This window comes from Ptychodera flava, chromosome 21, assembly GCF_041260155.1.
Source record: "Ptychodera flava strain L36383 chromosome 21, AS_Pfla_20210202, whole genome shotgun sequence".
Classification (NCBI taxonomy): Eukaryota; Metazoa; Hemichordata; class Enteropneusta; family Ptychoderidae; genus Ptychodera; species Ptychodera flava.
Window position 1 is genome coordinate 5575761 of NC_091948.1, and position 27671 is coordinate 5603431.

The 27671-nt window shown below is 39.6% G+C and overlaps 1 protein-coding gene across 1 annotated transcript; it reads right to left on the reverse strand.

The window, feature by feature from the left end:
* Positions 1-184: 184 nt before the first annotated feature.
* On the reverse strand, positions 185-26712 carry LOC139121198 (regulation of nuclear pre-mRNA domain-containing protein 2-like). Its single transcript, XM_070685892.1, has 10 exons — positions 26326-26712; positions 24452-24581; positions 23428-23528; positions 22205-22257; positions 21660-21786; positions 8615-8790; positions 7897-8017; positions 4964-5071; positions 4138-4269; positions 185-3443 (listed from the first exon to the last, which is right to left on the reverse strand). Exons 1-10 carry the CDS (start codon positions 26474-26476, stop codon positions 1249-1251), a joined length of 3294 nt encoding a protein of 1097 aa, XP_070541993.1. The 5' UTR covers positions 26477-26712; the 3' UTR covers positions 185-1248.
* Between the last annotated feature and the right edge of the window lie 959 nt (positions 26713-27671).

Sequence of the window (27671 nt, forward strand, 5' to 3'; positions counted from 1 at the left end):
TAAACAAACGACCTTTGCCCTTTACATGAAGATACAAATCTTACAAAACAACATCATTTATTGACCCAATGGATGACACTGTCGCAATCTCACTCTAAGTTTTACCTGGGAACCGACAGACTCTCACCCAAAACTGCACACGGGAAATCAAAAACTGAACAACCAACCAATACACAAAACAACATAATGGAAAAACAGAACCTAAAGGTAGGAACATTTTATTGGTCTGGCTTAAGATTTGAACTGTACAGCAAAATAAAAACTAAGAAGTCAAGCCATCAGATTACATGCATATAAGACATGCCTACTTACAACCTGATGATGGCATGGGTACTTTTAATACAATAAAATTGGTACTCTGCCGAACTTTTCAGATGAAGAATGCATTGTGTAAGATTTTCATTTTTCTTTGTGTGTATGAGAAAACCTTTCAGTCAGTTGAAGTGGGTGTTTCTAGCTAATCTGTCTATGAAATTCAAAAAAACGACAAGTCATCATTAAGATGAGTCTTCAATCCTGATCATGACTTATCAAGAATGAACAAACGAAACAAGCTCTCTACCAGTGACAAATGCTAGATTTTTGACAATCATGGGTTTCCTCCAAGCTGATCTGTAACAGCACTGATCCTGTGTTTGGTGACATGATTTCCTCAAGACGCATCATCCCGCTTTCCTTATCATAAGACATATTCTAACTGCTCTATGCTACACTAACCATCAAAAGAAATCAGGTACAGCCAGCCATGAAAGCGACTGCCAGCACTTTGATCTAATATAACAACTTGCTATTGTAACTTCTGTTGCTTTGTCTCACCCCTTAACAGTCTAACGATAGGAAAATAAAGTAAAATTCTTATTTTACAGACACTGCAAAGACAGAGTGTGGGAAGGAACTGTAGTGTACAATGTGAACCTCTTCCAACATATTTTCCTATAGTGAGAGAACTACTGGAATATGACACCATGTCTTTAAATGTCAGGAACATCACTGTCAACACCATGGTCAACGACTCTGATCACAATCTTTGTGTTATAAAATCATGACATTTTGTGTGCCCTACATTTTGACAGGGTGCAGATTTGTTTTAGTTGACAAACATGGTGCCTAGCAAAAAGTTGAAAAGATCTTCATCCGTTACTCTCTCAGTCCTGTCTCTCTAAACGTACTCCAATGCTTTGTTAAGTTCCATTGTGAGATAGTTGTCAAACTGATGTTGATATTTATAATTGCTCATACGTAATATCTTCAGTATCGGTATGGTCTCCGGTCAGCACCCCAGGAAGGGGGAGGCGGCCTTCCAGGGGGTCCTCCTCTGGAATAGTCATAGCCGTAGGGATCTCTTCCGCCATACCTGGAATCCCCTCGATATGGTGGATAGTTATCAGAGTGACGATCCATGCTGCTAGTTGTAGAGCCTCTATAACCTGACCTGCTATAACTGCGATCATAATCCCTAGTCCTATCATACGCTGATCTCAAATAGGTTCGGGCATACTCATCACGTTCATACACTCTTGCTGCAATTTCCCTTTCTCGCTGTAGAACCCCGATTGTTTGGCCAATGCCGTATGAATGTACCCTCTCAATGGGCCTGCCGAACCCATATTCGTGTACTTCCACGGCTCTAGTGTTTGAGAGGGCACCGCTCCGACTAAAGTCATCTTTCAGAGATCTCTCCGGCTGCAGCGAGGGGCTTATAGGAGGAACCTTGCCCGTCAATGTCTGGCCGGCCCTTTGAGAATATGAAGGTATAGGATTACCTAACACTTCCACTGCTGTTGTATTTGTACTGCCTGCAATGCTGAGTGCTGATGGTACACTTCCCACCTGATTCAAGTCTTGCGAACTTTGACCTGCCTGGCCTATGACAGGAATAGAGTTCTTCCCTTGGTCTCCAAGTACAGGTATCGGGGATGTCGGTTCAGACACAGTGACAGTCTTTGTTGCATTATTCCAGTTCTGTGTTATTCCCTGCTGTTCCAGAAGCATGTCTTCTTGTTTCATGTCGGACCTACCTGGCACATTGAGGGCAGGCTGTTCGCCAACAGCTACTTCACTCTGAGGCACTTCAGCTTGGACGTTGTAAGTAACCTCTCCATCAATCGGCGTGATGGGCTGCGACTGTACGTTTGTGGCCACGGGTAGAGTCACTCCTGATGTCACCGACTTGCCCTGCAGAGCATACGCCTGTGTAGTGACTGGAGATACGACGGGTGCACTTTGTTGATGTGGTACAGCTGGTGATTGTTGGACGATCCCCTGTGAAACAGAATGTTGAGGAATGGAGGAGCTGACCACGGTCCGAGCAGGCTGACTCAGAGATATTGGAGATGGAACTTCCTGTTGCATGTTTGGCAGTGTTTGGTCAGCTACTTGGGGAGTGGGCATCGCTGGTCTAGAACTGCCATATGACGGTGCAGCTACGGGTATCTTCTGAATGGCTGATGGCATGGCTGGGGCATTTTGCTGTTTGACTAGTCCTGAGATCAAGCTTCCAGCAGTCTCTTTGGGTGGATCAGAGGCACTGGCTTGCTTTCCTTGCTGCATGGCAGACTTCATGGTCTCAGTTAAAGCTGACAGCCCACTCAGGAAATTGGAGCTAGCGCCCCCTTGGGCTTGCTGTGTTGATGTAATCAATCTGGACAGAAACTCTATAGGATTGGCAGCAGCTGCTTGAGTTGACTTGTTGTTTTCATCCCTCACTGGAGTGCCTTCTTCATCCCTCAGAGGTGTCCCAGTCTCGGTTCCTTTATTCATGTCTGAGTTACCAGGCATGACCTTTGCAGATGGTTGTGTGTTTGCCTGTACCATCCCGAGAATTTGTGACGGTGTCATTCCTCCGCTTGATGACCCTGATTGGTGTTGGTCCCGCAGCACACCTGGCAAGCTGCTCTGAGATACCGGTGAGTTCCCCCATGATTGAGACTGTATTGCAGACTTTTGCATGGGAGGTGTTGAGATATCCGGGCTCTGGGCTGATCTGCCGGGTGAATCAAACAGCTCTGACCGCGGGAAAATCGGTGTATTCTGCATGACCTGACGCAACCTGGAGTCCAGATCCAGGCCTCCACTCCCCTGACCAAAAGTTTGAGTGACAGGAGAGTGGTACTTTGGCTTCTTGCTTGCAGTCTCTGTAGGTGCACTTGCTATTGGTGTGAGGGTTCTCTTCTCGGCGCTGGGTTTAGCGATGGTTTCTGTTTCTACAGGTGAAAGATTCAGCTCTGCAGGTGATCCTTCTGGAGACGGGGCAGACGTGCTGGAACCAGGGGTATACGCCTCCTCTTCCTTGTCGACAACAGTGGCAGTGGACCCTTTTGTTGCTGAAGTTGACGCAGATGTTGCCGTGGTTGTGGTTGGTTTAGAGCTTGATGAAGAGGTGGTGGTTGTAGACAGCATGGTAGAAGGCAAACCTCCAGACATGAAGGAGGAAAACATCATACCTGGTTGTTGTAAGAAGGAATGAAAAAGTTTAGATTATAGGCCGACATCTGACATCACAAAATGTATTACCGCTGAATAAAAGTAGATAGTTCATATGTGGTCACACAACAACATTACACCATTTACTAACTCATTCTTTGATCCGGTATGTAATACTGTAATTGCACACATCTGTAGTCAGTGTTTTAGATAAAGTTTGGATACATAGATAAATGTTTGGGAACCCTGTAACATTTCTGTTATCCTCTAATAGGATTACATTAATATTCAAGGGGGAGCCTTAGTAAAATTTACTGACAAAACACTTGTAGAAGATGCCAGAAGTTGTAAATTATTTGTGTATGCTTTAGATTCCGATTAGTACAGCGATTTGTACTTAAGTCAAGCATTAGGGGAAGTCAATTATAGATGTAACAGAGAACATCCTTGGTGTACATGTATGAGACGCCCTCTACTCTGATATGATCTATTAACTGAAAGTGTTCTCTTTGAAGATGGAACAAGAATATTTTGCATGTCACTATACATGTACTTGTGTTGGCTGTCTCAAGGAAATTTCAGGAAATTCATAAATTGATTCAGGAAGTCTGAAATCCCACAAGTTAGATACACATATTTGTATACAGTTCCTCAGATCATTATCTGTTAGTTAACAATGAATTAGTCGGAAATGGGAACGTTTTTAAGTCTCACCCGTCACAGGCATTTGACCGAGCCCAGGAGGTGGTGGGATGGGTTTTGCTGAATCCACTTTGTGTTTCCTGCTTGCCACTGGTCTTGCACCAGTCTTTGATGTACCTGTACCCGGTTTAATTGGTGCAGCCGCTGTGGAAAAATAGTGAGAAAGGAATATTGCTATCAGTTTGTTTCATATGGTCTTTATAGTCAGTAGCCATACTGTATGGACAGTGTAGCCATACTGTATGGATACATGACAGTGTTGCCATGCTGTACTGATACATGACAGTGTTGCCATATGGACAGTGTACTGTAGCCATGCTGTATGGCAGTATAGCCATACTCTATGGACACACAACATTGTAGCAATACTGTATGGAGAGTGCAACCATACACAATAGTGTAGCCATGCTGTATGGATAATGAAGCCATACTGTACAGACACATGACAGTGTACCCATGCAGTACGGACACATGACAGTGTAGCAAAGCTGTATGGACACATGACAGTGTAGCCATACAGTCTGACACAACATTGTATCCATGGTGTTGTAGCCATTTGTATGGACAGTGTAGGGATGATTCATGATGAGCAGACTGTACTTTACTATTTTGAAAACAGTTTCGCTGGTAAGTAAAACCTGTAGACAAGATATATACAAATGAATCTTGGCACAGAGGAAGGACCACACCGGAGGTTACTAGCTTGTTTCAACTCGACCTAGATATAGCTCACATAGAAAGCAACAAAATTCTACTCATAAAGACAGCACTTACTTCCCTAACAAGAAAGAAAATTTAACCTTGCAATACCACGGTAATAATAAATGTGGGAACAAACCTATAATTGTTCCTGATGGTTTATCATCATCAGAGTCTGACATATCCATATCTTCTACCCCAACATTATCCTGGCTTGGATCATATGGCGGTGTTGGAGGAGTTGCACCTATAAGGTGACACAAGAACAATATGAATCATCTGATACAACATCATGCTAATTGATATTGAATTGCTTGTAATGTATCAACCTCCACCTTATTATATCTGAGCTAATCAGATAAGAGCATAATGGCATCCTTTTTTCATTATTATACAAGTTAACAGAAGCATAAAACATAGGGCCAAAGTCCCTGAAGCTACTATAGACATGGATACAAAATTAAGTATTTCCTGACTGTATGAAATTATCTCACTAAGGTCATTCTAGAGACCTGTAAACCAAATATTCAAGCTGTCTGACCAGCGGTTTTGAAAAAACAAGCGACTCAACAGTTGACGGAGCTCTGCTGTGTTATGTAGAGAATAACCTTTTGTGACACATGTATTGATGAAGAAGGTGGATATCTTTGATAGCTCATTTCAGGATGGCCTGACCAAAAATGGAAAAAAAAATTCCGTTAAAATACAGATTTGCATATTTTACCACAATTTTAAGAAATCTAAGTTGGGTTATCCCTAGGGACCTGTACACCAAATAACAAAGCTGTCTGACCAGCGGTTATGAAGAAGAAGATTTTTTACCAAAAACGCCTTTTTGGTGCTAATTTGCATATTTTCAACAATATCAAAAATTAAAAAAAAGAGTTTCTCAAAATCATATATTTTATCCACACAAATATTAAATCAGTAAGTACTGCAGTTCTCAAGATATTTGAGTGGACGGACGCCCCACAAACGGACATACATACATACATACATACATACTTACAGTGCACGCCGGATGGATACCCTTCCCAATAGCTTCTATAGACTATATTAGTCTATAGTAGCTAATAAACGAGAGTTAATTACATTCTAATTAAAGTAAACAAGACTTGCTTATATCAAGATTTTCGTCACAAGAAAACAGCATATCTGTCAGGTTATAAAGAATCTTTTTATCAGTATTATCATCCTATCAACCAAGCACATTTTAACTTTCAAATTAACATTGTAAATAAGTTCTGTTGAATAAGTTGAGACTGTACGTACTTAGAGAAAGCACACTGAAGAGACAAATGTTTGAAACTTAAGAAGTTCAAGGTCATCAAAAGCATCATGTAAGGCTTTCATTGCACTGTTTACACAGATTGCATAATTGCTATAAATAGCACATGAGGAATCTTACAGCCAAGCTTTACCATAAAAACCCTATCACTTTGACCACTATTTTAATTGACCACTCTATTTTTTTCCTCAAAAAGTAATTTTATTTTGTCCTTACCAAGTCAACCATAAATGGAAATTAGAACTTTCTCTATCTCTATTTATTTGACCACCCTATTATGACAAACTATTTTGAGCAATTTCTTTTAGATAACATACAGGGCACAATAAATGACAGTTCAGAATATGTCAAAGTTGGGATTCAGGAAAGTTGCCTTTACATGTTTTAATCCTCCAAGATGGTAAGCATTTCACCATGAACTGTCAAAAAAAGTTGAACTTTCTGATAATTCTACACTAATATTATTTTGGCTTTGATGATTTCCAAATTAATTCAATTATTTAAAATCATATTAATTATTTTTTTCTGGGTGAATTGATAGGGTTTATACAGTACAAGAATTACATACAATGTAAGTCAAATTTTGCTCAAAAATGACCAAAAAAATTCCTTAAAAATACAGATTTGCATATTTCATCACAATTTGAACAAATCCAAGTTGGGTTGTCCCTAGGGACCTGTATACCAAATAACAAAGCTGTCTGACCAGCGGTTATGAAGAAGAAAATTTTTTACCAAAAACGCCTTTTTTGGCATTAATTTGCCCATTTTCAACAATATCAAAAAATTAAAAAAAATAGATTCTCAAAATCATATTTTTCATCTACACAACAAATATCAAATCAGTAAGTACTGCGGTTCTCAAGATATTTGAGTGGACGGACGCCTCACAAACGGACATACATACATACATACATACATACATACATACATACATACAGACTGACGCCGGACGCCGGACGGATACCCATCCCAATAGCTTCTATAGACTATAGTCTATAGTAGCTAAATATACTGTTGAATGCCATTTGACGAGAGAAGCTAAGATTTCTTGTTTACTCATGTCAATAGTCACTGAACAGTACAAAAAGCTGTTTTGTCAGCTAGCACGGCAAGCAACATGAGTTTCTTATTTTTGCTATATTTCAGTTAGGCGCTTTTAATAAAATTCGATTTTTATTGTCTGCGAGTGGGTGGTAGATTTTCATGCAAAATGAACAAAGTGTTTGAGGTATTATAAAACAACAATAGCATTTATATCTGTGTATACGGGAGGGCAGGTTTGAGGAAGTTTCAAGGATGGTGCCTTACTGAAATGACACAATGCCATAGATTTATTTCTTCGATGAAGTTTCCATAAAACGATGAAAATTTTTTAGCCAATATATGTGAGAAAGTAACCAACAATCATAAAGGGCTAAAGAGGCAAACACACAACCATTTGCAAAGGTCATGCCGGGTAACTCAGACATGAATAAAGGAACAGAGACAAGGACACCTCTGAGGGATGAAGAAGGCACTCCAGTACTGGATGAAAACGATATCTGTAAATGCACGATTTGCCCATCTCTAAACAATGTATATCTTCAACAATATCTTACCGAAGCACAACAAAATAGCTACAAATTCAATTGTCACATAACAGAAAACAATTTCTTGTTACTTTCACTAGTCTCACTTGAAAGTTTCTTCCATGCTTTAAGTCGTACATGACCCATTGACCCATATAATATTTGAGCTGAGTCTCAATGACTATGGTTCCAAAATCCTACTTTGCTGCATACCTGGGGAAGGTGCATCAATTGTTGGTGATGGTATTGGACTGCTTGGGTCTGGCAGAAACTTCTTCAGCTCATCTAATCTTTTCTTCAGACTGGACACTCTTGTACCAAAGTTCCTGTATGCCTGTAGAGATGAATCAGCATGGAAGGAGTCAGTGCTGTGTTTGGCGTTGTGTGGAGGCAACGAAACACCAACTTAAAAAGAAAGACCAGCTTATGTCAGCTGATGTATCTGTGACCAAAGATTGTAATGACCACTTTGTTTCTCAATTTGAGCAATATAGTGCAAATGGGCAGCTAAGTGGACAACAGAAGCACAAAATTATACTTATGGCATCAGTATTCATTTTGCAAATGGAATTCTATTCAGAGCAATCTCTTCATTCATGGTGTTTCTGAGAAATGTCATTTGAACACAAGTAAGCATAGTTTCTCTTGTCTCATCATGAACATCCTTCCCATGAAGCTGTATTTTGTTTTGGCTTAACATTACATGCCTTTCTTTGTAACAATGATCACAGGAAACGGTCAAAAGGCTGGCTTGTAGCGACCTTTGGTGAACTGGAAATGCTGACACATCAAACTTTGTAAAATCAAAACAAAAAGCAAAATTTACTTGTGCCTATTTTGCCAGTGAGGACGATTGGGAACAAGTACATTTATGGATGTTCTCAAAACCTGAGGTTGAGCTCTTCCATCTTGAAACTTTGTCAATACTTACATTAGCCACAATCTTGGCTTCGCTGTATTGAGCCTCATAAAATATCTCACTCTGTTCCAGTAATACCACTAGCTTTGTCCTCTCTTCAATCTCCTTTTCTTGGGATTTTATGAAGTCTTCTAACTTGTTGGCTCCTTCTTCAAACTGCTGGGAGAATCTCTTGCCATCATTGCGATCTACAGGAATAAAGAAACAGCAGAGACTTAAGGATGTACAATCGGAAAAATATAAGCGTACTGCGCTGATTTCCGCGCAGAAATCTATCCATAGTAACCACGCGCGCATAGTGACGTTCCGAACGTTTTTGCGTTGTATAAAATGTCGTCTGCAGGAAAAGGAAAATCGCGCCGAGAAAATGTTTAGCGTGCCCTCAAAACATGCTGGGAGGTACGAGAATTCAGCAAAGAGATAAAAAAATAGCGTCAATGACACTGTAGCTCCCATCCTGGACTATTTAGTGTTTGTTCTCTGGTCAGATATTTGAACATGTGTGAAAGGGATAAAGTTACTGAGATATGCATATATATGTATAATCAAGGTCAAAGGTCATCGAGGTCACATGACATTTTGAAAAAAAAAATTATATTGCTAATTAATCCCTATATGCCAAAAAATCAGATCTCTAGCTCTATTCGCTTGCCCAGAATTAGATGTGTACATAATTAATGAGGTAAAGCGTGTGTTGTCATAAGGTCTCCCATCCTACTAAATACAAAGGACATAGCACTTGTGGTTACTTATTTATTGACATAAACATATATTTTAGGTAAAAGGTCATCGAGGTCACATGACATTTAGTCAAAAAATTTCTCTCCTATAGTTATCCCTATATACCAAAAATCAGACATCCAGCTCTATTGGCTCGCTCAGAATGAGATATGCGCATAATTATTGAGGTACAGTATGTGGCGTCATAAGGTGTCCAATCATACCATACATGAAGGGTGTAGCACTTGTGGTTACCGAGTTACGGAAAAATATGTATATTTGAGGTCAAAGGTCACAGAGGTCACGTGACATTTTGTCAAAAAAATTGTTTTGCTAAGTTATCCCTATATACCAAAAATCAGACCTCTAGCTCTATTGGCTCGCTCAAAATTAGATATGCGCATAATTAATGAGGTACAATATGTGGCGTCATAAGCTGTCCCATCATACCATACATGAAGGCTGTAGCACTTGTGGTTACTGAGTTATGGACAAATATGTATATTTGAGGTCAAAGGTCACCGAGGTCACGTGACATTTTGTCAAAAAAATTGTATTGCTAAGTTATCCCTATATACCAAAAATCAGACCTCTAGCTGTATTGGCTCGCTCAAAATTAGATATGCGCATAAGTAATGAGGTACAATATGTGGCGTCATAAGCTGTCCCATCATACCATACATGAAGGCTGTAGCACTTGTGGTTACTGAGTTTTTATTTAACGAAGTGCTATGTAGAAATCTACCGATTAATTTTTTTCTTGGAAATTGAGGGATATGTGTATAAGTATTTGGAGCACAATATAGTTGGTTTCTGACGAAATTAAATTTGAAATGACGTCTGGAACCAGGAAAAGGATAAAATATTTGCCGGTAATATCACCGGTATAACGTTCGATGTTCAGTTTGAATCTGCATGATTGACATGATATGCAAATTGCAAATGAGTCATTAGCGATACGTTGTTTACTTTTTACGTACGTAGCGTGATTGTTTTTCTCGAGGGTTTATGGTTCAACGCGGGGAAAAAACACCAAATACTCGGAGCGTACCGAAAGATACAAACGCACACACACTGTGTATAATAAATACATGCAAACACATTTGATTAGGTAGTTCTCTTTTGGAAAATTTGTTGGTCCTGAAAAGGACCGTTTTCATTTATGTTGGCCTACCTGAGCCGTACATTTTACAGGCAGGAAGGCCTATTCTTGACCGCGGACATCCGGGAACTTGCGGATTTTTACGTCATTTTTGCGTCACACTGCCGTGAGAACAAATATTGAAGTGTGGATTTTTCAACATTTACTACAGCATTCAAATTTTCAACATTATGTCAATGATAAACACTAAGTTCTGTACTTTGTCACATAATTTCTGCATTGTTCACTGTCTTGTATAGTCAAATCCCATTTCACCTCACTCGCGTGCGTGAGGTGAAAGTGACGTCACTCCGCGGTCAAGAATACTGTCATTTATGCCCGACATAAAGTACGTCTGGTATGTTCGGGTTGAGACTACGGACAAGTACCAGCATAAATTCTGGCATGATCTCTCACTTTGTCTACACTGTCTGTATATCTTCTGTCTTCTTTTCAAATTTCAAGTTTTACCCTCGAGTCAACGTACTGTTGAAAGCGCAATCATCGCAATGCGATATGCGTAACTATCGCTTAGCTGTTTCCAAAAGTGATATACATTTTCTTTCCCGATCTAAAGCCGTGCATGCCTATGTAACACAAAACAAGTAGCCTCCAGAATCCAATGTGCTGACAAAACCGGGATTTTTTGACGCCTGCTATCGCCTTCGGCATATTCGGTCGTCACTGCTGGGTCACTTATACTGATCAGACGTCGAGTTGACAAACGTCGCCGGCGGCAGCTGAGGTCACCGTACCAATCAGTCCAATCAGTTGCACTCAAATGTCCATGCTCGATCCCCATCACAGCTAGCTCCAATTCATTCCTGGCAAAGAAAATTCCCGAGGCTACCTCCTGCTCATCAGTGACCGCTATCTTCATAAAGCCAGCTGGCATAGTGTGATTAGCAGTCTGACTGACTACCATACCACGCATTTGTAATGAACTAGAATCGCGACTGCGTGGGGAGTGTAGAAGTGCAAGTGCACTCGATTTTGGCGGGATCGTTGAAAGTAGCGAAATACTAGAACTCACCATTTTATAAGGAGGGATGAACATTGAAATGAATACTCCGAGAGATCATGCGATCACTTTATTCTGATTTATTTCAGGTGATTAAATATTAACAGGTTTGATTTCTAAAATAAGTATTTTTCAGAAGCTTTTTGAAATAATCATAAGACAACAAATCGACACCACATTTCATTTCGGTCACCATAAAACTTGTAATCGAAGCCGGGGGAATAGTCGTCGGTACCCTCCCATCCGCGACAGCGCCGAGGTCATGAGACAACGAAATTTTGAAAAGGAAACTACAACTACCATCCAAGAACTGTGGAAAACTACGTTTTATAATGGAGACACAGCCCTGCCTCGCTAAACTAAGGTCGAATAAGGAAAGGATTGTTTGTAAGACAAAAGCTCTACAAAATTTGGTAGACGACTCGGCCGTTGAGCATAAATGTCCAACGTCGTCCATTGAAATAACCACACTCGAAAAATTTGGACATCTAGTAGGCGAATTTGCTGTTCTTTCAGAACTGTTTTGATTTTTTCCGTTCTTTCCTGAAATGCGGCATTTCTAGGACGGCGTTTGGACAAAACGGTGCTTCATTTATATCAAGGCAAATACGACTCTGCAATCAAGACTCCCTGCAAGAGTGATGTACACTATGACTGACTGAGCCGAGGAAAACTCCGATAATAGATCCCGTGGCAGAAAAACTACTCGTTGGGTTGGATTTCTTCATCGGTTACCTGTATACAAAGATGCGGATAGTTATTGCCACTGTCATGATATGCATTATGTTGAATCATTCAAAAACGCGCAGAATACAATGACAAACGCTTCGTTTTCGGACGAGAAACATATAAATACCATGACGCATGAGATCTAAGGAGTGTCGACCGATCGCCTGGCAACGTCATCACGGTTTGTACAAATCCGAGGCGACGCCGCGCCGAACCTCTGCTCCAGTGAGACTTCGAAAAAGTCTATGTTCAAGACAAACCTATGGAGGAAATGAGTGGATGTATCGTATGGAAAGTAAACCGTAAAATTGGGTGAAAATAGTATACGTAAAGTCACCGTGCAGTCAATGTTTACATTATGTGGCGTGCACGTTCTATTTTTGGAGGTGTTAAACCAGCTGTTTTAATTTGATACTTTTTGTTCACAAAGAAGCCATATTAGTTATGTTTTGCTCCGCCCATTTTTATCAATTTTTCTCGGTAGGGCCCTACCGAGAGTTACCGGTTTAAGACAAAAGGGAAATAATGGCACACGGTGTAGCTGATAGTTTGCCATTTTAGTAATATTTCAGGAATTTCCCGGTACGATGTGACCCAACACCTTTCCCCAAAAGAAAGACCACGTGTCAGTGGTTCGAAATTTGATATAAAAAAAAAATTGCTAAAATTGACCTTTGAACCTGAGTCGCATCGTTAAGATGTCACATCTTGTACCTCATTTATTATGCGCATTTGTATTTCTTGGCTGGCCAATACAGCTATAGGTCTGATCTTTTTTCCCGATTTAGAACCATAACTTAGACATACCTTATGTGTTTCAAATTAGGAACAATGACATAGACCTATGTGCCCATAGATCTCAACATATACACTCCAGTGACACTTCTTAATGACCACATTTCCCTGCCCCATCAAGACTAATATTCCTTTACAAATGGGGACTATGTCATTGTCAATGACTTGTTAATTTAAAAACTGATTCCATCACAGTATCAGTCTTCAAACAGGACCCCTTAAGGATGTACGATCTGAAAAAGTAAATGTAATGTCAATTTTTTCAAATGGGGATTTTTGAATACCTACATGTACATATGTGAATAGTCCAAAACTGGGAAAAAAACATGGGGTCACCGCGCTTGTTTTTTTACAAAATGACATTAAAAATTCACAGTTTTTCACAAAATCACTAAAAATCAATAAAACAGGTCATCATTTTCATATTTATATCATGATTGCATTTTTCACGTTTACACTGTAGAAGAATAAAGAAATTATAAACCTAAGCTACTTTGAAGATTTTTCTTACATTAAGATTGAGTTAAAAAGTCATCATATTTATTTTTTAACCAAAATTGCAACAAATATGCCCCAAATTTTAGGAATCGGAGAGGGTAATTTAGTAATTATTGATAGTTTCTACTATTGTCAATTTTCTCAAACTTTGCCAAATAATAGCACTTTTTGTGAATTTTCCAAAACCACATTTTGTTTAGTAGGTCACCGAGCTCGATTTTTCACAATTTTGCAAAAACTAACTAGGATTTACAGGTTCTGGCGATAAACCATGCTCTCCTGGGTTCGTCGCACGAGGGCGCTCTTCAAATGCCGCTGACCTGCCGTGGCTAGCCGCAGTGGCCAGTCATGATTTAAGCCTACCTACCATTAAACTTTAATGAGAGGGAAATGACAGAACAAAGCAAAGACTTTTAGGTTCTTCTACTTTTAGAGTCTATATATTAATACAGCATACAAAAAATCACGTAATATTTATTGCCGTAACGCTTATCGGTGGGGATTAGGTTGACTTCGCTCCAGGCTAAGTAAGTTTTCACACACTACGTGGAGCCAGGAGCCGAGGCCGTGAACTTGGCGTTTCTCCAATACACGATGACAATCGTAAAGGCAAGCCCGCAACTGACACAAGTGTCAAGATTTTCGGCTAGTTCACTCAAATCGACTATGCGACGGCCATTCTTCCATTCTCCGGTAGGTCTACTAGAGACACTATCATTGGAATTATAACCACGAATAGCAAATCAGACGTCACACTTCTGATTTACGCTGTACAGGCTACGGTCATGTTGCATTTTTTAGCTCCCATAGCCATATGTATATATGGCAATGGAAGCTATTCTTATAGGCTAGGAAAATGTCTGTATGTATGTATGTCTGTATGTCTGTATGTCTGTGTGTCTGTATGTCTGTATGTCTGTATGTCTGTCCGTCAACATCAAAAACTCCAAAACCGCTGTACATTTCATCTTGATATTTGGTGTGTACATGGATGATGGGCTGTAGATGAGATTTTGTTCAAATGAAGTTGTCATTGCCAAAAATATGCAAATTAAGTGAAAAAATGTAAAAACAGTCAAAATTGAAAAAACTCAATAACCACTGAGCAGATTACATGAAAAATTAGCATGTAAGTACTTTGGGCTGACATGAAATGATTGTGCGCATCTTGGGTCAGTATCTTGGACTTGCTATTTTTCATGAATTTTTTTGTAATTTTCTCCCATTTTTGGTCAAAAAATCTCCTGCTCTGAAACCACCAGTCCGATTGATTTGAAACTTGGTATGGAAGTGCATAGGAGTGACCTTTCCCAAATTTGGGCAAATCGTGGTGAAATTTGTATATTTTTAGTTTACACGTCCATAGACTCCCATGTATAAGGCAGATCTCCATAGACTCCCATGTATAAGGCCACAAAAAATAAAAATTTAGTTTCTCATCGTATTCATATGCAAAAGGATGCAGTGACACAATTTTTAGTCTCCACGGATGAAGTCCAGTGAGCTTATAGATTGGGTCATGTCCATCTGTTCGTCCATCCGTTCACACAGATATCTCGGATATTTTGACAAAATGTCATGTGACCTTGATGACCTTTGATCTCAAATATACATATTTGTCCATAACTCAGTAACCACAAGGGCTACCACCCTTCATATATGGTATGATGGGACAGCTTATGACGCCACATATTGTACCTCATTAATTATGCACATATCTAATTTTGAGCGAGCCAATAGAGCTAGAGGTCTGATTTTTGGTATATAGGGGTAACTTAGCAAAACAATTTTTTTGACAAAATGTCACGTGACCTCGGTGACCTTTGACCTCAAATATACATATTTATCCATTGACGACGTCCAGAGCGTACCGAGTACGTTTGAATATCCCACCATTATGACCATTCTCGTAGGTTCTCGCGCTTTTATACGGGAGTTGGGGCTTTAACGGTCGCGGATTACCGACCGCGATATCTTTGATAAACACGCAGAGATTATGTATAGGCTTGGCGGTATAGTGCGCATGTGCTAGCTTCAACGTTATGCTCAGCGTTTTGAACTCCGCATGTATCGGTACGGCAAACACGTCGAGCAGACGTAAGCCGGCGCTCGCGCTCTGTACCGTCGAAAAAGCAAGCGAGGTCCACAAAAGCGGACCTGATAAAGACGGCAACGTGCGCAAAGGTCGATTTAAATGTAAAACAGTCCGACTTTGGCTCATACTCCCTGCAATAACGATCAAGAATGCAGTGAAGAGTCAGATTTGGCCGAGGACGCAGACGATAACGGAGACGTGCTCAGTTCAACAACTATGAAAGTATTTGACACGTTGCTTTTCGAACATATTAGGCTATGCTGATTACATACCCGAGTCCAAAAATTAGCCTGAGCGAGATGAAACTTCTGTTAGTTGCGATAATTTTATCACTCTTGCTGTACATGCTTGGTGCTAGTATCGTGTTCTTTTATATTTTCAAACTCGAGTTTTCTATCGTACAGTCTTTTCGTGTCTGCTGAGAAACCTTGAACAACACCGTACCCGACATCACGCGACATTTATGTCAAGGAGTTTCCCAAGCCAGTGCAGGAGTTCATACACACATAATGTAGATTCACAAGAGCAAGTTCAGGGATCTGCTAATTTTTCAAAACGAAATGCAAATATTTTTTTTTTTATATCATGCCTTTTCTTTCTTTAAATATAACCCAAAAATTAAATTACGTCAAACGTGAATTGCGAGGGTTCACAAATGATTCTTTTGTGTGTGTTGTCTAAACTTATAGATTACCCGCAGACTCAACAGCTGCTAGCTGGACCTCAACACTGAACGTAAAACAAACCCGGTTCAACTTCTAGAAGTGCTGAAACTAGCAATTTTGCTATATGAGGTCAGTCATCGAAAGTTTGACTAAAAGTAAAAATCTCCGAAATAATTATGTGTGCGCTGGTATTGCACAAGTCGAGTGACTCCACTGTAGACTTGTCGATACTCTGTCTCTTGGAACACGCTGTCGATGACAGCCTGCACTGTTCTACGCTACGGCGTGATTATCATTAGTTTGATAAAATCGGTACAAGAACACATATAAATAGAGTTTGAAAAAATAACACGAGTCAATCTCTCCCGTCGTAACAAAGGGCGACAAGTTTACAGTGCGGTGCAAAAGCTAAGAAAATACGACAGACATTTTATGTTGTCAAAAGTTACGTGTGTTCGTCTCATCTTGAGGTAGGAAAACTAGCAAGTGATGTCCCGTTCGCACAGTGTCAGCGCTAACATGAACTTGACAATCACTTTTCACAAAGGACATGCATAAATTGCCGATCGCGAGACAGGAAGTAGACAACTTGAGTCAAGAACAAGTGAATGCCCGACGCGATCGCGCGACGACAGAACATAAGTCTCGATCGGATAGACTTTTTTACGCAGTAGACTTTCGCGTTTCGACTCTTCGTCTTGACTGTGAACTCTGGTAACCAGATTGTAACCATTGAGACAACAGTATACAGTTAATCTACTAGTTAAACGTTCCAAAAATGGATGAAATCGCTAAGTACCCCTCTGTGTTTGTTGTGTAAATACCATCCACTGCTGGCACTAAGTATTTGCCAGTTCAGTGTATAATTTCTTTCTATTTTCACACGATCTGCAATCCTAAACATATTCAAAATTCCCAAAACTGACTCTAAATATTTCAACTTAGTCCTGGTGTAAGAAAATTCGCAGAAAATAGTGCGCGAGTCGGACTGCTTGGTCACAATGTGTGACGCATAGGTCGTTTACACAAATCGTCGATTTTCTCACTTCCGTTTTTGGCAGTGCGTACATTATTCAAATAAGTATAAGTTGGCGGCGCCTGGACAGACTAGCCTGATTTTTCACCTGTGGACAGTGAATGAATATATCTGAAAGACCGTGTCTCAGATTTTTGATAAAGGACCTGGAAGTGAAGATATCCTGACAAACGTGAACAAAGGCCGATAATTTATGCAAAAAACGTCAAGTTGACACTTTGAAGGTGCATTGTGCGAAAACAAAAGCGAATTTCAAAAATCCGGGACACGGTTTTTTGCCCAGTATACCCAGCCGTCGATTGCCGTAAACAGATCACTAAGGCCGATTGGAGATTTGTACTTACACTTTTTTGAGTAAAAAAACTAAAAAACACGTGTTTTTGAGTAAAACAGCCGTATGCGCACTGTTTTTAAAAAACTAACAAATTTTCTGAACTCTTCGGTGACCGAGCAGATAAAAAAAGTACCACATGTCGGGTGTGTGACCACGTCTTCTTTGTGAAAATGAGGATTGAAAATAAGTGACAATGAACCTGAGTCGCTACTTAAGGTCTAATATCCTATCAAAATTGGAGGGTATAGAACTTGTGGTTACTGAGTTATGCATATATATGTATAATCAAGGTCAAAGGTCATCGAGGCCACGTGACATTCTGAAAAAAAAAATTGTATGCTAATTAATCCCTATATGCCAAAAATCAGACCTCTAGCTCTATTCGCTTGCCCAGAATTAGATATGTGCATAATTAATGAAGTAAAGCGTGTGTTGTCATAAGGTCTTTCATCCTACTAAATCTAAAGGACATAGCACTTATGGTTACTTATTTATTGACATAAACGTATATTTTAGGTAAAAGGTCATTGGGTCACATGACATTTGGTCAAAAAATTTCTATCTTATAGTTATCCCTATATACCAAAAATCAGAAATCCAGGTACAGTGTGTGGTGTCATAAGGTCTTCCATCATAACAAATATGAAGGGTGTACCACTTGTGGTTACTGAGTTATGGACAAATATGTTTATTTGAGGTAAAAGGACACCGAAGTCACATGACATTTTGTCAAAAAAATTGTATTGCTAAGTTATTCCTATATACCAAAAATCAGACCTCTAGCTCTATTGGCTTGCTCAAAATTAGATATGCACATAATTAATGAGGTACAATATGTGGCGTCATAAGGTGTCCCATCATACCATATATGAAGGGTGTAGCACTTGTGGTTACTGAGTTATGGACAAATATGTAAATTACAGGTCAAAGGTTACGTGACATTATGTCAAAATATCTGATATATCTGCGTGAACGGAGGGACATGACCCAATCTATAAGGCCCCTGGACTTCATCCATGGGGACTAAAAACTGTGTCACTGAATCCTTTTTGCAATATGAATACGATGAGAAACTAAATTTTTATTTTACTTGGCCTTATACATGGGATTCTATGGACAGCTGACTTATACATGGTAGTCTATGGTGGTGTAAACTAAAAAGTCTTCTAACACGGCCAAATTTGATCGCATTGTGAAACAAATCAACGTGCATCTGTGTGGGGTAGGGTACTATCCTTGTGCAAAGTTTATTGCTGGCGCAAATAAACTTGGAACACCGAAGTCCCTATATACAAAGGAAAACCGCTGGGAATATCCCTGTATCGCCAAGTAATCAGCCAACAGCAGTATCGCTAGTGCATTGGATCATCTTACACTTTGTTTATCGAAAACACTGCGGGGTGCCCATGCTGTGTCTCATAGACAAAACGCCTTAGCAGAGGCCGTTCATTTTGCGTGAACGATGGTACAATAAAGAATTGACGTTTTGAGTAAAGTTACGTTGGTAAATTTCAATGACCAGGGAACCTACATCTGATTTTAGTCATATTGGCCCGAAACCAACTCGCCCGTTGTTTGAGATTACACGTTCGTTCGTACCGCGTTCCTTGTGTTAAAATTCACATCCCCCCCTGTCGATTTAGTCTGTAAATATTAATTATGGATGTTATAATCGAGACTGTCTATGATTTTATCAGTTGGAACAAAAATATTTCGATAGATTGACTAACACAACCAAAATTTTAAGCATTTTTCTTCAACTTTAAAAATAAGTCATCGCCTGGACATCGCCGTTTTCGTTGAAAATGCTCCATTTGGCATTAGTCGAATATGAACGCTCAGGTTTAACTTGGCCGTGTACTGCCTGAGAGATGGCTACTTCTTTAGCTATTTTTTTCAGTTTTGGTAAAGATATCGCCAACTATTCCTTTCAGTGCACAGTGCAAGTCTGTTTACGTTTGCAGGAAAAATGTATCGTTGGCTCGCCCAACAAATTGAATTCGGGCGAGTTGGTATCGGGAATCTGGGTGGTTTGAAAAGGTACCCGTTTTGAAGCAAAATGTAGGTTATCAACATCATTGATGATATGCCTTTTTTCTCACCGTGTTGTCTCATTTCTCTGTAATTTTTTGGTGATAGCGATTTGAAAATAGTAATTTCTTGTCCGCTGATCATGGCGATTTGATGTAGCTCTCAGAATTCGAAGTACGAAACGTCGACGTCACTGGCTAGGCTGCGGGCCATGCCGCGGGAGATCAGAAAATACATTTTCAAACTCTGGGTCAAACTAAGTTTACGTTCTCGATCGGATAACGTTGAGGTCAAAAAACAAACTTTGCCATAGCGATTAAAATCTGCAGCATTTCAGCGTTCTTTGCAATTGATGATATGATTGAAACATTTTTATTTAGCCTGTCCTTTTCATCGTACGTTTCTTGAGAATAGTATGTACCCACTTCAATCGGATACCCCTATGGATAATGATATCATCTGTATGACGCACGCAAATAAATGTGATTGAACGATGACTTTCTTGTGTCATGTCAAGGCCGAGACTCGGACACGGCCTGGTCTACGTCGCCTTTGCCTCTGAGGAGAGGTTTTCAGAAACAAAGCCGAGAAAAGGTCTAGCTTTATCTACGGTTTACTTTATTCTTCAAAATCACGAAAGCCGTCGATGGCGACCGTAGAGGTTATGGCCGACAGTTGGATGCTTGTAACAGAGATTCCCCGCCACGCCACGCCGTGCGCCAGCAGCAACAAGTCTGACCATCCACGCTCGCGCTTTATTTCAACTTGATAATCAGCTGATACACTGAAATTCTCCGAAAACCGTAACCTTGCCAGTATTAGTTCTCACAGACTTTCGCTACGACATGTCGGATAAAAAACCGTCAAAGCCAGGAAGTTTTACCAAGCAACTCACATCGGTGCATGGCCGATAACGTACCGGTAACTTACCGGTACCATTGGTTATTTTCACAACCGTCTATTCCTCACTTAGAATACGCATCTACTTTACACCGGTCGACAAACCATAGATCCTCGAGAAACGAGGGTCTATGGACAAACCGGTTTCTTCGAAACGAAATTAGAAATTTCGCTTGAATTTCTTTCAAGGAAACACTGTCGCTTTGAATGGAAATTGTCGAAGTACATGCTCGAGACATCGCTCGATGGGCGTGTTAAAAACGTGAATAGGCCTAAAGGTCCATGTACAACATATAAGAAAGAGACGCACATTTTAAACCTCAACGTAAGTTGATCACTTTATAAAAATGAAAGTTAAAAATACAGATTTAACCACAATGCCGGGCGTAATTTACAATTTTTGTGAGATAGTGGAAATGACGGCATTTATGATGACACGCCTGCACAACGAAACGAAGCCAAACGATAGCGAGCTCCATGACAACACCTACCGTTTTCTCACCTGCACTCTTTCTTCATTTTGAGGGAAAGTCTGTCAAAACGGTTGCTTCAACAGGTTCCCTGCTCATCGAAATTTACCCAAGTAACTTTACTCAAAACGTCAATCCTTTCTTGTATCATCGTTCACGCAAATTGAACGGCCTCTGCTATGGTTTTTTGTCTATGAGACACAGTATGGGCACCCCGCAGTGATTTTGATAAACAAACTGTAAGATGATCTAACTCACTACAGTGTCACTAGCGATACCGCTTTGGCTAATCACTTGGCGATATAGGGATATCGCCAGCGGTTTTCCTATGTATATAGGGACTTCGGTGTTCCAAGTTTATTTGCGCCAGCAATAAAAGAAATTGACCAGGGCATGTTTGAGATATCTGCGTGAACGGACGGACGGACGGACGCACACACGCACGGACATGACCAAACCTATAAGTCCCCCCGGACGGTGTCCGTGGGGACTAAAAATATCAGATAAACTTCACAGGTTGTGCTGCGATTAATCTGAGAATGATGCATGTAAAACCTTGCAAGGGAACAATTTCCAGGTTCAAGACACTGACTTTAAAGCTGTTGAAAGCCAAGCTATTTACCTTTCAGCTGTCTCAGAGCCTCCGTGTTTGTAACATCGACTTTCGAGTTCAGGAGTTGCTTTTGTTTGAGCTCCACTTCACCCTCCAGCCTGGTGAATTTTTCAATTCCCTCCGTGACTCTATGGGGCTGTGAGGATTGGATCATGATCAAAGAGTCAGACGAGGGGGTCACATGATACATACATTTGCACAAGCTTTATAAGCTTTGGCTGTGAAAATGATCCTAAAGAATTAACATTCCTATGACAAGTTTGGTGCCTTTCTTCTTTGTGGGTGGTGCCTTTCTTCTTTGTGAGAAATGCTAAAATCATGAAAAATTCCCACTTATGCTTCTTATGTTTCTTATCTGTGTGGACATACTCATATTTAACATCACTTTTCTGAACCTTAAGTGAGCAACTGAATACGGTATTCTTTATGAAATTCACAAAATTAGACCCAGGCATTAAGAATAAATCAGAAAACTAAATCTACACGTTTTGTTGTAACATTTACTTTATTCAACATTTGATGGCTTATCAAGAAGTTGTGCAAATCCTACTTACCTTAAACTCAGCCAGGAATTTTGTGCTTGCCTTGATCCTGACCTTTGAACTCACTGCCAAGACAACAAGAAAGACCAATTATCAAGTTTTTGTCAGGCATCATGCAGATATGCTGAAGTTGATGAAATTTAGTAGTCTTTACCGGTAACCCTTTGAGTGATGTAATTTTTCCCACTAAAATTTTTTGTGCAACAGTTTTCCAATATTTCTGAATTTTTCTGCAGTATTTTTTTGATAATTTTGAATCAATGGATACAACTTTTCATTGGCTACAGTTTTTGATCAAATTTTTTGGGAAAATCTGAAAAAGTTTTTGTCTGGAAATGAAAAATTTGTCAGCATTATATTTTATAAAGGGGATAAAACATTGACTTTGGCTATCAAACGATTAGTAGCCAACCATGTCCATTTATACACATCATGTTTAGGTGGATTTTCAGGAGACTCAAACTACCATGCTGAGCACGAGTACATGTGTTACTCTCAAATTTATAAGGCATGCACAGTCAGTGGAAATAGGTTACAGCTCAATATTACTTTTCACACAAGCTTGGCCGGATGGCAGATGGCAAGCCTTGCAGGAAAATGGTGACAATTTCATGCTCAGATTACAGATCTATTCTGCGTCCCAAATAACTGTACCCTTTTAGCATCATCTCTACCCAGCCATTCTATGAGGTTATTACGAAATACAGCAAAGGATGCACGAGGACATTGGCGCCGCGCATCGCCCTCCGCTTCACGTCGGGCGATACGCTGCGCCAATGTCCTCGTGCATCCTTTGTGGTATTTTCATAATAACCTTTTATTATACATCTTGCATTCGTGACCGGGGCATCAAATTGTCAGAGTAATGACCGCTTTCGTTCAATGTCGACAATTTTTCTTCCGATTTATCGCGCCAGTTTGGAACGCTATCTCGGATGCGCTTCTGCAAGTTCTGTGTGTGCACCACACACGTACAGAGAGCGCGAGACATGTTCTGGCATTGGTCCAATGGGTCCCTTGAAACCGTTCACCACTGAACGCGCAGATACAGCCGCAGGGGATGGGCCGCCTTGAAACCGCACGTGTTACGGAACGGGTGTTCCGTACGGCTTTTTTAGCGCACGCAAAATTCTATTGTTCTCAATGCTGGATGTATAATAATGTAAGTTATTCAGTGTTATTAGCTCAATGTTAATTATCCTTATTCCCTCTTCGTTCAGTTTGATAATACTTACCAACATCAGCTTTGATCTTCTCTATAAACTCACTCTCAAAAACGCCTCGTTCTTCCCAGATATTGAAAATCCGCAGTATGTTTGGTCTGATTGATGGCTCTCTGTTAAATAACGTACAGATCTCAGTGAGGTATAAAACAAAAATCAATTTAAGAGAGAGAGACGAAATTAAAAAATCCTCTCTTCACCACAGTGTTTGACAGATATGTCTCTCTTTCCCAAAGATAAAGATATCATCAGACTTAAATTTAAAAATTTCCATTTTTTTCAATAAGGATAAAACTTCCTTGCAGAGTATTGTAAAATTCGAACGATTCATCTTTGGATATACAACTATTCAAACACATGATAGACTACAGGGAGACGTTATCGAATAAAAAAGATTTGCATCAAACTTTCATCACCAGTAGTGTTAATAATCTTTTTTAACAAATTACTGTGTACAATTAACTGATCTTTGTTTTCTGCTCTTGACATCTCTAAGTGTATTATGAAATCAAGTTCACAACAACTTCCAATATGTAATATAATGTATTTGACTTTTCAAGAGTAACATTAGTTCTCAGAATATTGGTGGGCCCTAATGTTTCACTATATCAACTCAAATGGTAGTTTGGTTGGTGGTTTGAAAAGTAGAGTTTGAAAATTTTGAGGCTACTTTTCACTAGCTTTCAACTCGTGAACTGTAACAGAAAGATGAAGATGAAGATCACTGAATCCACCTACTACAGAGTGAAATTCAGGTTTAACATACCTGTTGCAAATGGTATCATTGTTTGCAAATTTTGGAAATGCGTATCAGATATACAACCAAATGCTACAATGGGTTAAACCGGGAATTTGAATGGGGCACGGTGTGCACAAGTGCGCAAGTGTGTATTTCTATGCGCGCTTGTATACTTAGGTTTTGTTTGTACTGCCATCACGTGATCTTTTGGGCGTACTGAGTCTGGAGAAAATCGTGCATCTTTTTTATTCAGGAACAGAACCATTGTACCAGAAAAAATTTAATTTGTCATCTCACCTTGCTAATGTCGCAGCTTCCTCCATGACTGTGGCAAAGGAATCTATGAAGACACTGGCACCTTTCCTTTTACTGTGCTGTACAACGTCATTACACAGATAAAACAGATTCAGTCGTTGTGTGGCCTTTGCTGCATGAGAGATAAAAAAAACACTATCATTTGTTGAAAAGGACATTATGTGTCAATTTTTACAACTATTTTCATTATTTTGTTCTTCAAAGCACGTATATTTTCTTATTCTTCTTTCAAAGGTATGTTAAAGTACTAGCTTTGTCGGCATAACATATTGGTATAGTGTGCAATGTTATAATTGACAAATGCTTTCTTGTCTGGACAAATCAACAGTAACATTGGACGACATAACAGACATTCTGGCTGTCTTGACAAATTGAATACTAGGCACTGAGTCATGATTTAGGGAGTAAAATAACTTGATAAGACGATGTATCTAACAAACAAAACAAAAATACTGGAAAATACATGAACATCTAAAGTTACGGCTGATAGAGCTTTAAACCCTAACTATAAATTGGATAATTGTGGAAATTTGGCCTTTTTCACCATAATACTGTGTGATGGATATAAGAAGGATATCCCAATTACTATGTTAGGCTAAATTGATGAACAACTGATGCTAAAAAGTTCTGGTCGAGACAAAAGATTTTTACATATATCTCTGCTGGAATAGGGTTGACACAAAGATATTTCAAGAAATTTCTAAAGAAAGAGTTCTCAAATGTAATAAATCTGAGGGTGTACTCCAAGTAACCATTGACTTGAGGGCTTCCCTATTATTCAAAGGCCTGTGTAACAGCCTTTTTATTGCAGTTTTTCACATATTGTCATTGCAGGGCCACTTACAATAAACTTTTTTTTGGTCTCTCACCATAAAATCCACACGCAACAAAACCAGCTTTGCCTAACTTCCCCTCCAAAGATGAATACTGGCACTGGAATTGTATGATAAAATTTGCATATCTAATCACTAGACATGAGACTCAAAGAAGCACTGTATTACATAACCACGTTGCATTTACAGGATATTTTGAAAGCATAAAAATTTGCAATATTGTTCCATCCATCTTTCTGACTGTTATTGGTTTGCCTAATTTTACTGGTACACCTCACTCTCTTGTCCACAACTTTGAATTCCTTGTGTACAGTCCCGAACTGGGTTGTAGTAACTTGTAAACTGCAGACACAGGACTGTGCTACAGATGATAAAAGTGTGCTTGGCCTTTACTTTCATTTGTTACCTTTTCGTCTGTTATAATTCACCATGTGAAGGTAAAGGGAAAGCAAACCTCTAAATCTGATTTCAATTAGCATTTACTGGCTTTACAGTAACATCCCAAGGGAGATGAACACTTGACAGTGTCTGTGTTGAAAAGTCGACCTCTTGAGATTAAGGGTGATTCTGCAAATACTATGACTTGGAAAGAATATCCAATTCAGAGGTTGATAGTTACCCAAGTGTCGCTACAAATCCTCAAACCCTTGCAATTGTTTAGCAGCATCGAACACAAAACAAAAAGGAAAAGTCTTGAAACTATAACAATTACTTCTTATGTATTATACATTTCAATTCCAAAATTGTACTTTGACATGAAACTACCCACTGAGAAAATCTACAATGTTTGATTCTGAAACACGGATTAAATAACACTGATCGATATTTATATACTCATGCATCAGCATGGATTCCCAAATGAGGGTAAGACACCCGGTTCGCATCGTTTACAACGACAATATCACGCTCCCGACAATGCCATGCCAAACAGTTTGACATCGAAACTCAAACTTCACCAATGACCTAGGCTGGGCGAACGCGGCTGCACACATTTAGAAAGCAATCACGGCTATTAAGACTTACATTTCTTCAAGACTTTCATCCATAAGTTGACAATCTTTTTATGGTGAGCTTTGTGATGCACACACCACAACGATAGCGTCTGAATACTGTCTTGAGTGTTGTTTACACTTTGCAGTTTTCGTTCAAAACTGTGTTCATTCAGTGACGCCATCTTGGAAAAGCCCCCTCACTGGTGACCAGGTCACGGTGTGCACGATATTTGAGCACTTTGTCACGCAAACAGTAAAATAATAATTGCAATGGACTTGATGTATCACAAGCGGTCACCAAGTTTGAGTTTTGATTCCATTTAGAGTCGACGTCTTCATAAACTTAATGTTGTCGCCACGACTGCCCGATCACATTGACGAAGACCGCCATGTTGTTGAACGAGATATACGCATGCTCAAACAAGACATGCTTAAAGTGGGTCGTCGCGAGAGGGCTCGGGTTAGCGGCTGGAAGGATCTCCGCGCGCGTCGAGCCGGCATCAAATTTGATATTTGATTGCTCTTCGAGAGAGACTATTAAGAAGCTGATGGACATGAATTTAAACACGGTTCACTAATTTTCTAAATATGGTTGTGCTGAAAACAAACTTTATTACAGCAACGACTTTAATTAACGGTTCATGAAGGCGACAAGGCTTCAAATCTATTTTATCCATATCATTGTGTAAATGTTTATAACTTTCTGATAGGCCTAATTACTTTTAATAGCACCAAAATCTTTTTTGACTTTTTTATCCTTTCATTGCGTTTCAGGTTGAATGTTTGGGGATTTTCATTGTAATGAGCATAGGAAAATATTTATATTTTTTATTATATTTTATGGTGTTTTTGTTTTTTTTTTGGGGGGGGGGGTGCACGTACATTGACCTTTAGCTTTTATCCATAACAGTAACAATATTAGGGCTAGGACATTGTAAGTGTATTTGCAATACCACGATGGACGTAGTTTATTCGTGAAAAAGTTGAGAAACTTTTCAGCAAAGCATAAGGAAACACATCTCGTCTCCTGCCGTGACTTCCACATTCGTACAAATACAGTAGTAATTTTTTTACTTTTTGTTCTTTCACTATGTGAAAGAGAAAAAAAGTAAGTTCGTAAATACAGTTTTATGTTTATGTATTTTTGTTTGTTTTTACGGGTTTCCTTATTCAATCCGAGGACCGTGTTGAGAGACTATCGTATGCCGACAAGCCTTTCCTTCTCAGAATTCAGTAGGATTGAGGGCGCCCTCGGCGACAATTCATTTAGTCTTCTTTTATCGAGCTGGTGCATGGATACAAATCAACGTCACTTGTGAATAGATATACTGCGATAAACCCATGTAATCCACTTTTTCTTGTTTAACTGGTCAGTTT

Excerpts from the sequence above, each read along its gene's own strand:
- LOC139121198 (XM_070685892.1), bottom strand. The coding sequence starts at position 26,476 with ATGGCGTCACTGAATGAACACAGTTTTGAACGAAAACTGCAAAGTGTA. Across the intron at positions 24,582-26,325 it reads GATGAAAGTCTTGAAGAAAT|CAAAGGCCACACAACGACTG; the intron begins GTAAGTCTTAAT and ends TCTCTCATGCAG. Across the intron at positions 23,529-24,451 it reads GAAGCTGCGACATTAGCAAG|AGAGCCATCAATCAGACCAA; the intron begins GTGAGATGACAA and ends GTTATTTAACAG.